Here is a 12,923-nt window from a genome sequence, read left to right as displayed (position 1 = left end):
CATTTTCAGATGTCACTTGTAGAAGTATTTGTCACCTTTTATAATCACACCATTATCTCTGCACTTCTTAGTGACTTTCATGAAAGACAATACAGTTTCTGAAATCCCTCCCTGGCTTGAAGCCCCCCTCCCATGATGACAACCACTGCTCATGCAACAGAGTCATCCTGCTCCTGTACAGCAACTACTCAGCTTGCAGGAGACATGTGCAGTGCAATCAGCCAAATTCAACATCATGGATTATCATAATTTTTAACTAGGTGTGTGAATATTTCAAAATAGATGTCTTACTTTCATTATCCATAATTTTGAAATCCCAGGGCACAGGATCTCCATTGATTCCAACTGTAACTACTATTTCTGCTTTTGCAGCATATTACTTTAAGTATTTTCCTGGTTGATTTTCTTTCTAACCACAATAGATACACACACACATGCACACCCCAACAAAACAGTCAGTGAAACAATACTGTCTCATTTACTACCTTTCTTTTTTTGTTTGGATGATGATCTGAAGAAGTAAAGGCCATCTGTTCCTAACAAAACAAGGGAATTACAAAGTAGTATCTAGTTTAAACCCATAGAATTATTTGCTTCTCCTAGGGAATCAGTTAACAGTCTTCTGTTATGGACTGTAAATGATAGTTAAACGCTGTCCAGTAAGGAAGAATATATGCTTTAAAAAAAAAAAAAAAAAAAAAAAAAAAAAAAAAGTCACTTCTTTACTTCTTTCAATTAACAATCAATTTAAAGAAGGATAAGAATTTTTACATCCACTGTAAGATTTATAAATCCTGCAAACAAGAACAGTTGGAGTTGTTTTAAATAAACAAAGAAATCCTGGCATATGTAGAGGCTTCAAAGGAAGTAAAAAGCAGAGTAAGTTTTGCAAGAGATTCCTTACTCTGCTTCACAGAAATTTTGTCCTGTGTTAAGACAGGATATCCAAAACCATCTGTAGCACTGATTAACACGTCCTCTTCCACAGAGCAGCACAACACTCACAATAGACATGATGGCAAGGTTTTCAAAACACTATGTCATGGTGAGAACAATAGTGTTTATGTAAGAGATAGAGCTTTCTGAATGCTAATAAAATTTGCAGTTGCCTACACTTGAGAGCCAAGGAGAGCCCCTTAAGATCAGCATTCTTAATTACAACAGAAGAGTAATGAGAACTTCAATAAAATTTCCGATTAGCAAAAGCCAATCTGTGTTCGTGTTAATAAACAAAAAGTATGGTCACCACAATAACTGACAGTCCATACTGAGTTCAGCAGCAATTCCTATTTATCCATTTATTTCTTTAATGCAGGTAGAATGATTATTAGAACCTGCCAGAGATCCAAGTTATCTTTTAGCACAGAACAGAATATTTCAGTTAGAAGGGATCTACAAAATCATCTAGTCCAACTGCCTAACCACTTCAGTACTGACCAAAAGTTAAAGCATGTTATTAAGGGCAAATGCCTCTTAAACACTGACAGGCTTGAGGCATTGACCACCATTTCTTGTTATCCTGTAGGTCCTTCTACCAAAAGCCACCATGCAGACTTGGAGATTCCCTTTTCTGTGTGTCCAAGAAAGTGATAAATCTAAACTCCGCAGTTAAGCATGCAAACTAAAATTGGGGAGACTTCCAAGTCTTGTTGCAGTTACAGACCAAACCAAAATAAAGAGGGTACCTCACTGGCTCTTAAGCAGTTCTCAGTGCTGCAACTTTTACATGGTTTTGGATGAACTAAGTAGCAGTCTATAGCAACTGTGGATGTTGTCAACACTGCTATAGAGGAGCTGGAGATAGATACTATGGGTAACCGCTCCATCCTGAAATTATTCATCCTTCAAAATACATCTTCTAATAAGTACCCTAGCATCAGGCAAAATTCTTTCATTGCTTCTGGAAGGGTTTTTCCTCAACTTTCGTTTTTCAACCCTTTCACAATTCAATAGTTAGAAAGTGAGTGTCCTCTCCCATACAGGGTCAACGCAGCTGCTAATCACCCAGGCTCTCATGGTATTCTTGGCTGCTTGGCATAAATTGCATTGAAGAAAGAGTGAATAAAGTCCCCCCATGACAATATGAACGTAACACAAAGGGAAACAAAAAACAAAACAAAACAAAACAAAAAAAAAGGACCAGCATCTAGAAGGCATCCCCTTTCCCATGGTTTTTGTCAGTATCTCAAAACTAAATCTCAGACTTTGCTTTCTCCTAGTGCCTGGCTCATGACCCTGATTCTACCTACAAACCTCTGCCTTGCCCTCAAAAAGGAGGAGACAAATCCTTTTGCATGCCTGTCTGCTTATGTGCTCCACTGCCTTGAACTTCTATCAAAATTGATATAAACATGCAAACCTGTTTTACACCTTTCTCTACCCAGATGATAGGAGAGTGCTGCTGCTTCTTCCTACAACACTTCCACGTTTCCACTTCCAAGTCAGATATATCTGAGCACGTGACTCTCTCAGGCTTTTTCATCCACATACAGCTCCTTATTTTCCTTCTTCTCCTACAGAGTTGCCTACTGTCATTCTTCTGGAAACATAGCGTCCATCTCCTCAACACTTTCACTTATCAAAGTGGCTAATTAATATTCATCAATATTATTATGACTGCTTTACAGAAACCCTGAGAACGCCTCTTGATTTATTACATGATCTTCAAATGTAAGGAACTCACACCCTACTATTGGAGACGAGCAACAGAATTTGCTGACTTACTGAACGTACTAGGTCTGGCTGGGATGGAATTAATTTTCTTCACAGCAGTCTGCATGGTCCTGTGTTTTGGGTTTGTGACCAAAACAGTGTTGATAACCCAGGGGTGTTTTAGCTGTTGCTAGACAGTGTCAAGGCCTTCTCTATTTTTCATTCTGCTACCCCAGTGGGTAGGCTGGTGGTGCACAAGAGGCTGGGAGGGGACACAGCTCGGACAGCTGACCCCAACTGATCAAAGGGATATTCCATACTGTATAATGTCATGCTCAGCAATAAAACTAGTGGGTAGTCTTTCCGAAGTAGCCCTTGCTCAGACACTGTCTGGGCATCGGTCTGCTTGTGGGAGGTGGTGAGTGATTGCCTTTGCATTACTTAGGGTTTTTTCCTTCCCCCTCTTTCCTTCACTTATTAAGCTGTCTTTATCTCGAGCCATCATTTTTTTCTTGCTTTTGCTCTTCCAATTCTCTCCCCTCTCCTGCTGCAGGAAGGAGACAGGGGGAATGAGCAAGCAACTGGGTAGGTCCTTAGTTGCTGGTTGGGGTCAACCCCTGACACCAAAAAAAAAAAAAAAAAATGTTTTGTATGCTCCATTTCACTCTCCTAATCCTCCCAATCAATCTCAGCCTCTCACAGGTCCCTTCATGCGTGAAGAGAGTTGTTGAAGCTAAAGCGAAATTCTGCAACAGACACTTTAGATAGGATGTATAAAACTATCAAAGGATGTCTAAAACTGTCAAAACTATTGATTTTTTCTATTTACTCTACTTACTGCAGCTCTTACATACAACATGTAAGACACAGTGCAGCTTTAACACTCCAGTTAGCTCAAACCCTGCTGACAAGCTGCACACAATTCACCTAAAATATTTTCTCTCTAATAAAGGAAAAAATAAAAAATAAAAAATGATCATGGCAGAAGACACTTAAGTTAAATTCTTAACCACAATCTATAGCAAATGCAACCCAGAGGAATTTGAGCAAAATAAAATCTCTCACAATGCAAGGGCAATAAACTTAAAAGCAGCACAGCATTTCACTCGTAGGTCCTGACTGTAAGATCTACTAGCTACTAAACCTTTCAAAGGAAGAGAAACATTGATCCACAGGAACTAATACTCTTCCTGCTGTCTGATGTGGACAGATGCTACTGTTATTCACGTCTTTGTGAACTTACAGAATCCACCAATCATCAGGAATGGGCCATGTTTCTGGTTTCAAACAGATGTTAAAAGGTACTGATTTCATACCATTTTTGGAAGCATCCAAAACACCAGAAGACAAAAAACAACCTCTTGACCAAAGACTTTTAGCCAAGTACAAAAAGACTACTAGACAATACATGACACAGAAAGCGGGACTTAAGACTGCCATCATTGATTCTCTTCCTCGCCCCTACTACACTAAGAACTCTGTGCTCTCCCCAGTTATTTCTGTGAAAGACCATTTCATACTTTGGAAAGGTAACTATTCCACAGTTTCAGACAAAAACACCAGCATTGCTCAAGGTCCAGTGAGGCAGAGCTATGAACAGAAGCTGACATAGCTAGAGTCCTGTCTCACCCATTTTCCAATTAGAAGAGGGTGCAGCAACATGGCAAAGCAGAAAGCTTCTTAATAAACTCTACTGTAGCCTGGCTTTGTGCCACGGTCCAGAAGACCACACAGAGAAATGTATCACAGGAAAAGAAATCTATCTCTTTATCTAGCTAGGGAAAATTCTTACCAGAAGAAAAAGATCTCTGGCTGGGTCTTAACAGATGACCTGAAGCACAAGTGCTGCTGGTTAGGGCTACAATACCTTTAGAGACAACAAATTTTCCATTCCTAAAAGCCTAAAACAGAAGGGAGGAATCTCAATGCCTAGACTTCCACCAATGTCTTACAAATAACAACATAGACCAGATGTAATAAACGTTATCAGTGCTATGGTTATGATAAGACAAAGAAGGGTAATGTTGGATCCCTTCTTCCCCTTCCAAAGCCAAATTAGAAAGCGCCTGTACAGTGCACAAAGAGACAAAGCTCTGAAATCTGATGGCAATTCATGTGGATATGGATTAAGAATCTCCATCACAAGTTGTCCTAAGAATCCTGGAGTGACAGTATAAATTGTTACCACAGGTCATCAAGCAGAAAAGCCCAACACTTAGTTTACTACCGTATATTTGTGGTTTGCGTTGGAATGATTGCTGACATCCCTTTAAGAATGTATTGTAGCTGCTGGAAAAACTCAACTTGAATCTGAGAGCAAAGTGGAAGAGACATGACCTATACATCCGGGGAGAAAGGTCAAAACCTGAGTTCAAGACAAATCTCATTTTCAGAGGAGCAAACACTATCACTTTCAGAGATTTATGCCACAAACTTCTACCTATAGCTATGTGGAACTAGCTATCAAAGCAAGTGTGTTGTTTAGAAGTCAACTGTGAATTTATTTCATTTGAGTATCAAATAATACAAGCATGTCACATGGATGGCTTCTTTTAATGGACTCTTTTACCTAGTCTATGATCTGCTTGTGATTTCCTTGAATTTATTACACTACAGTTCTTGCTCTGAATGAGGTATTTTAGCAATGCAAAAATGCACTGCAATTTCACTGCTAACACCTAATCACAGCCATGGGAGTATAAACACAATATATAAACCACCTAATCTCTTCTGATGTGGTGTGAAAACAATTTTAGTAACATCTTTCAATGCTGTGTCATATAATTAACAATTTGGAGCGAACTAGCTCTCAACTCCTGGGGAACAGGGCTGCTCCACACTCTATCACTTGCTGGCAAACCGCCAGCACAGCCCTGGCTATTGGCGCCGACTGACGTTGCACATCTCCCTGCAAGCAGGGCTGCAGGAGACAGATGGAGAAGCCAGTGATAGGACAACAGATGACAGTACGAGCCAAAACCCGTTTCAGATGGAAATATCAGGAAGCATATGATGAAATAAACCCTCACAAGAATGTGCAGAGGGCATCTTCCCTCCCAGTTCAGCAAGAGATTTATCATACAAATAGAAAACAGTTCATTTCAGGAAGGAAACGAGTGAAAACAAAGAGATTATTTGACACAGGAAAAAAGGCAATTGCAAGGAAGTTTTTGCTATCAGATAACCACATCAGAGACAGTGATGGCTCCGGTCTAGTTTTTAACTGAACTGTCTGTAACACCAATAAAACTCCAGCCTCCTTTCCTACTAGCACTGTGGCCAACCTTCTGCCTGACGACTGAAGGACTGAACAATCATGAATCACCTCAGCACTGGAACTCAAGACAAACTTCAAGCCGTGACATATATGTGTGTTTACATATATACACACTTATATACATATATATACACATCATTATTATTGTTATTTTTTTAGTCTTTACTGTGCTTGGAAAAAATTCAGTTCAAGATCAAGTGGTCACTTAGGAGCCTGCTAATGAACCTGATCTCCTTCTATGACAAGATGACCTACTTGATGGATGAGGGAAAGGCTGTAGATATTGTTTACCTCGACCTCTGTAAAGCCTTCGACACTGTTTCCCATGGAATTCTAGTGAAGAAATTGGCTGCTCATGGCTTGGATGAGCATATGCTTTGCTGGGTAAAACACTAGCTGGATGGCTGGGCCCAGAGACTGGTGATCAGTGGAGTTAAATCCAGCTGGTGGCTGGTCACAAGTGGTGTTCCGCAGGGGTCAGTACTAGGGCTGCTTCTGTTTAACATATTTATCAATGATCTCGACGAAGGGATAGAATGCACCCCTAGTAAGTTTGCAGATGACACCAAGTTAGGTGGGAGTGTTGATCTGCTTGAGGGTAGGGAGGCTCTACAGAGAGGGACTTGGACAGGCTGGATCAATGGGCTGAAGCCAACTGTATGAGCTTCAACAAATCGAAGTGCCGGGTCCTGCACTTGGGCCATAACAACCCCATGCAACGCTACAGGCTTGGGGAAGAGTGGCTGGAAAGCTGTCCAGCAGAAAGGGACCTGGGGGTACTGATTGACAGCATCTGGATATGAGCCGGCAGTGAGCCTGGGTGGCCAAAAAAGCCAATGGCATCCTGGCTTGTATTAGGAATAGCGTGGCCAGTGGGAGTAGGGAGGTGATCGTCCCCCTGTACTTGGCATTGGTGAGGCCACACCTCAAGTGCTGTGTTCAGTTTTGGGCACCTCAATACAAGACATTGTATTGAGGTGCTGGGGAGAGTGCAGAGAAAGGCAACAAAGCTGGTGAAAGGCCTAGAGAATAAGTCTTATGAAGAGCAACTGAGGGAACTGGGGCTATTTAGTCTTAAGAAAAGGAGGCTGAGGGGAGACCTTACTGCTCTCTACAACTACCTGAAAGGACATTGTAGAGTGGTAGGTGCTGGTCTTTTCTCGCAGGTAATTAATGGTAGAACAAGAGGGAATGGACTCAAGCTGTGCCAGGGTAGGTTTAGCCTAGACATTAGGAAAAATTATTTTACTGAAAGGGTTGTCAGGCATTGGAATAGGCTGCCCAGGGAGGTGGTTGAGTCACCATCCCTTAATGTGTTTAAAAGTCATTGAGATGTTCTGCTTGGAGATATGGTTTAGGGGTGTACTTGGTAAAGTAGGGCTGATGGTTGGATTTGATCTCAAAGGTCTTTTCCAACCTGAATGATTCTATGATTCGTCACACAACTCTAGCACAGTGTTTTCAGTCACCAAACCACGTCAGCTTTTTCACACCACTCCTCTTTTCAGAGGATACAAAGCTCAGAGATCTCCAGCCTCCTTTGTGGGATTTTAGCATCATGAATTTTGAAGTAGTTTGAAAGCCAACAAGGCAACCAATAGAACAAAGTTCTTCTCACGTGCTCATCGGTAAGTAACCAAACTCAGGGCCTGTAGGGTATCCTTCCAAAGGCAAAGTTAACGCTGTTCTAATGCCATAAAGCATGTTGCCATCACTCCCCTAACCTCTAAGGTCTCTCCCAGCCATCACCCCACCCGAAACAGGGGGAGAAAAGATTAGTTACTACCAAGGATGTTGCAGGTATTAACCACTTCTCTTTGAGCTTTCCAGTTTGTTCACCTGCAGAAAAGGTGGTAGATGCAACAAGGGAGAGCAGGCTGAGGAGCGAGGGGTCCTGCACAGGACTGGGTTCTCACTGCAAACCTTGTTCTTCCAGTCTCATCAGTTGTACTGACTTTCAAAAGAGCATTTAACAACAGGCACAGATTTACACAGCAGAACATCTCTCATCTCCATTGCTGCTTGTATTTCCATTACCAGCACAGCTATCAGCAGGATGTATTCACAGTGGAGGTGGACAACCAGGAAATGGTGCAATTTGGCTGGCAAGGAACATTACTACATTCTGCCTCCACAGTGATTTGGCCATGGGCTACAGAGTAGTGTATACAGCCAAGTCAAATACTAGCATTTGTAGTTGGTTTAGGCATTTGTAAGTAACATCACTTTCAACAGTCACAAAGCCTGTTGAAAATAGCAGGCCAAATCGGACTCCAAATCTGTTACATCAAATCTAATATCCATGAAATCCCTATGTCAAACAAGAATAATACTGTAAATTCCTTTTTCTGCTAGCAGGGGATAAAGTTGGGGAGGCAGGGGCAGACACAGGTCATGAATCAAACCTATAGCACAGCTAGACCCCTGAATGCCTTCTCTCTGGTGCATACCTTAGCTATAAATACCACTCTTGGTTTTACGATAAATGCTTTATACATTCATTGCAGCCTTAAAAATTAGCACGTAGGAGATCTCTGCTTAGTAAACCATAAAATCATTTTCTAGCTTGCCTAGCTAGCTTTAGAAGGAATAAAATCACTTTATTCTTTAATTTTGTTGACATACATATCCATGTGTATCTACACTTTCAAATTTTTATGCATAAAATATTTCCACCATGACATCACAATCAATATTTAAACCACAATTTTAACATAAAAGTTTAGAGACTTTATGCTGCCTTACCATAAAGAGCTTTTGCACTTGTTCTTGAATTCTGCTCCCTCTCTGCCTGAGCAAACGTTGGGGAACCATAGCCACTGGAAGAAAACATTTCTGGTTAACTTCTCTATAGATGTATTTGCCACGCAGAAAATAGCATTCCAAAATCCCTTGCCTTGTGTAGGACTACACGTATCTACGACATTACTAACAGAGGTAATGACACTGGGTATTTGTTCTCTACCATGACTACAAAGAAGTGTGTTTCACTTAGGCTGGAAGCCCTTCTGAGCTTGTTTTTGTTGCATTATACAATATCACATACAACGGGGTGTGGTATACACATAGATATTACCACAATGTAAGTAATCAAAATCACTACATAATATTATTATTATTAATAATAATAACAACACCACCACCACCAGAGGCTTGGTAGGCTTTTGGCTTTTTTCCCCACATACACATTAACTGTTTTTAACAATTTTAACTGCTTTTCTTTCATAAAAGACTTAAAAGAACTACCACTGCCTACAACAAATGAAAAGGCAATCCAACTTCCTTCTAGTGTAACAATGAGTCACATGCAAACTCACTTTAAAGGGACAAAAATATGAGAAGCAGATGACAGCACAGCTGCCCTGCTCCATACAGGAATACATGTTCTTTGGCATCAGATTAGGTCAATTCTCACTAATGCCACGAATGAGCCTAGTGCCATGCTTCTGATACAGGGACAATCCTCTTATCTCAGGCAAGGTAACACTTTCAGGCAACAGTTGCTTTGTTGACGGAGAGGGCAACCTCATCTTTTATGCATAAAAATGCATTCACTCAGAGCTAACCTTAAATGTCTCAGGCATACAAAGACCTCTCCGAGTAATATAAGAAGTATGTTATGGCTACAGCAATTTATTTTTCTGTTCCAGATGATTCCATTCAGTAATACAGCTTTTCCCTTACAGTAATACAAAAATCAGCCAGATTGTATCTGTCAGTTTGGTTACATCGTTTGGAAACTGCACATTCTTTCACAGAAATTGCCTTTGTATTATTCCCATGGGATCTAATAATTATAGCTCTATCTGAAATGAAAGCATGAAGAAGAAGATACAACACTATTTTTTTGTCCATAAAAGGCAAATCAAAGGCATAACCTTACTTCATTTGAGGAAAATAACTTCCATATCCACCAGGAGGGGTGTTTGATATATGTCCGTTCATTCTTATTGTCACTTACTGAGGGAAACGATCTGGGAAAAGAAACAACAGCACGTGAAATGAAGTCTCTTAAAAGATGAAGGTTTAATACAGATGTAATACAAACCTAATGAGAAAATCATGGTTCAAATGGGAAAGAAATTGCATCAACAAGCTCAATTGTTATTATTTGCATCACAGTGATGCCTTAAAAACCTGTTATGGAACTTCTCCCAATTGCAATTTGATAGTTATTGCTTCAAATAATTTATAATTTAGTGAATAAAGCTATTATTATTGATACAATGGTCTTTAGGAATAGCTTTAGAAATAAAAGACTGACTAAACAAAGAACATCTACTGCAGAAGTGAACAAGATGTTCCAAATGGCAACTGTAATAGTCAAGCACTCCTGATTTTAACACAGTTCCTTTTTTTCGAACCAAACTTTTGAAATGACCTTTTGATACATAGTCTATGAAACTTATCAGCTGAATTGTTAGAAAGATGCATTATCAAAACAAAACACAATTGTTAGCACAGAAGAAAACTTGGTTAGCTATTTTGGGACTACAGAAAGCCTTTTTTTTTTCAAGCAGCATTTAACATCCTGGAAGTTTAGCGTGCCAAATGAAACCTCTCATGTAACAGCAACACTGAAAAAGCTATGATGAAGCAGTTAAAAGAATGCCTTCTCCCTTTAATAACGTGCCCATTGAAGTTAAAATTGACTCTGGAAAGTGACTTTCATAAGCCTGTAAACAACTAACAAATCTCTATTCAAATTTACCATAAGCAAATACTCTTTCATTTATACATACAGGAACGATATATACTTGAATATTTCTCTACATCTCAGTCATTAAATAGAAAAAAGATTTATTTTGACTCTGCAAAATAGTCAAAGGTAGGTCAGATAACACTCGTATCTAACAGAAACTCCATTTCCAAAGTAAGCCCAACCTGCTTTGTTGTATTAGAGCCACCTTACAACCAGCTTATCTTCTGAATCAACTTACTGCCTCACTTTAGCTGTTCTCCTCCTGTTTTACAAAGAAGCAGCAGCTGATTGACCTACAGTACTTTCTGTATTTTCTGTCCACACATGTTCTGCTACTTTCCTCTTTCATGCAAAAACACAATCAAAATCAAATTCTGTTCTCAGCTGAAAAGTCTTCTGTCAGTTCAAGACATATGAGCTGCTTTTGGTCTTCTGTGCTAAGAACAGTCATTTTTATACCTTTCTGAGGAACGCCTGCCATCTCCTACCTGAGATGCAGTTAGCAGAGCTAACTACAACTGAGCTGTATTGATTATGTGCCACATGTCACCATGTGCAAGTGTGGTATTGATTTAGTATGCACATACTTGATAATTTTGCTTAGTATCTTTTTTTTTTTTTTAATTTTTCTTTTAAATCTTTGCTCCTTACAAAATGTCTTTACTGACATATCCACATTTTACTTCTATTTCTCCTACACATCCCCACAAATATATCATGTATCCAACTTGGTAGCCTGTTTGGCTTCTCTAAGCCACTTTTTATAGAGTGCGCTACTTAGCAGCTGTCTCCAATAAATTACTATGTGTGCCAAGTGCTGCTCAATTCATTAGCAATTACAACGCTTGGGAAGCATCCTGAAATTGTCCCATGACTTGAAAGAATAAAAATATTTGTTTTATCAGCAGAATTTGCCAGGTCCCTGTGCACTCTGTGTTCCGTTTCAGTGACTGCATGGACCAGAGCTACTCAGAGCGCTCTTCTCCAGGTCATGCTGCCATGAAGCTCTTCAACACTTCCTGTCAGCTCTTCATTCTTATTGTCTGCAGCCATTGCTCAATTTTGCTATCTGGCTTAACAGTTTACCCTGTGATTATCTTCCGAAGAGTAACCAGATACAAAAAACCCACACAAATTATATCTGTTGCTTTTCAGTATCCCCTCACTTCCTGTACTTTCCATACACACTTTTATAAAGATAACACTTATTTAATAGTTCTATTTGCCTGCCATACCCTTTTATCATTTGTGATTTTTTTCATAGCCCTATTTATAACAAATTCTGCAACTATTTGCTTTAAAGTGAGATCTGGAAAAAACCTTGGGTTTAGACTCCCTCAAAGCTATTTCGCTCCTCTGACATCTTAATCTGACAAATACTTCATTTGTTACTTGTACTCCACTTTTATGAAAGTGGTGAAAGAGATATTTTAAGTAGAAGGAATGTAATATATTACAAGTTAAAGCTTCAGTCTTTGAAGTTATCATAACACACTGAGTTTTAAAGCAGCAATGAAGCTGAACAGCAGATTTTCACATTAGGGGAAGAAAGTATGTCTCATGCCTAAATACTTGCCCACTGTAAGGCACAATACCACTTAGAGTAAATATAGAAAGCTTTAAAATTATATTTTGAATCAAGTGATAATGAAAATCTGAAGTCAGAAATTTTGTCTGTTTTTCAAAAAATACCTCAACAACCCAGCTTGTTCTGCCAAGTAAGCACAAAAGTTTTAGTAAGTTTTAGCTGACACGCAAACAAAACACCACTTGCTATTTGATAGTTCAGTAAAGCCAACAATATTTCCTGTTCCTTACACAATTTTCTACTATTAAAAAAAAAAATCCAATGCTTTTGAAATGCCAAGACAACTACTTTGACATGACAATTTCAAGAGGCTCTGCAATACTTCTATCCCTTGGTTCAAGAAAGCTCCTGAATATGAATACAAACAAACCTTTTACAGTCATTATTTATAATTAGGCCAAATATTTATAACAGCATCAAAAAGCTACTCCTAATTCCCTCAAATTATCAGGCAATTTAATATCTTTCAACCTAAATGTTTCTGGAAAAAAAAGTAATCTAGGAAAACACTTCAAAATTTTAATTAAGTGCATAATGGAGAGAAAGGGAAAAACATAAAAGGATAACAGAATGTGCAGTGCTTCGTTTATTATTCACTTAATACAGCTTCCTCTGCTGTATTTCTCATCTCAAATGCTCTTTCATCTCTTACAACCAGTCTTGTAGCAAAACTCAACCCGTGCACACTGCAAAGCCATTGTCAT

General features: G+C 39.3%; 1 protein-coding gene across 2 annotated transcripts in view; it reads right to left on the bottom strand.

The window, feature by feature from the left end:
- Nucleotides 1-9,874, bottom strand: part of EPS8 (EGFR pathway substrate 8, signaling adaptor) — a 54,723-nt gene extending 44,849 nt beyond the window's left edge. Inside the window, exons 1-2 of one of the 2 annotated variants that reach the window (XM_009955150.2) lie at nucleotides 9,813-9,874; nucleotides 8,675-8,748 (exon numbers count right to left, since the gene is read on the bottom strand). In XM_009955150.2, the coding sequence (XP_009953452.1) occupies nucleotides 8,675-8,748; nucleotides 9,813-9,874 (136 nt within the window). Of the gene's footprint in view, nucleotides 1-8,674; nucleotides 8,749-9,812 lie in introns of those variants that run through there. The other variant, XM_086466998.1, reaches the window with a different exon arrangement.
- Nucleotides 9,875-12,923: the final 3,049 nt, after the last annotated feature.

The sequence above is a fragment of the Leptosomus discolor genome, chromosome 1 (genome assembly GCF_034619465.1).
Source record: "Leptosomus discolor isolate bLepDis1 chromosome 1, bLepDis1.hap2, whole genome shotgun sequence".
Taxonomy (NCBI): Eukaryota; Metazoa; Chordata; class Aves; order Leptosomiformes; family Leptosomidae; genus Leptosomus; species Leptosomus discolor.
This window is presented reverse-complemented; position numbering and strand designations above follow the sequence as displayed.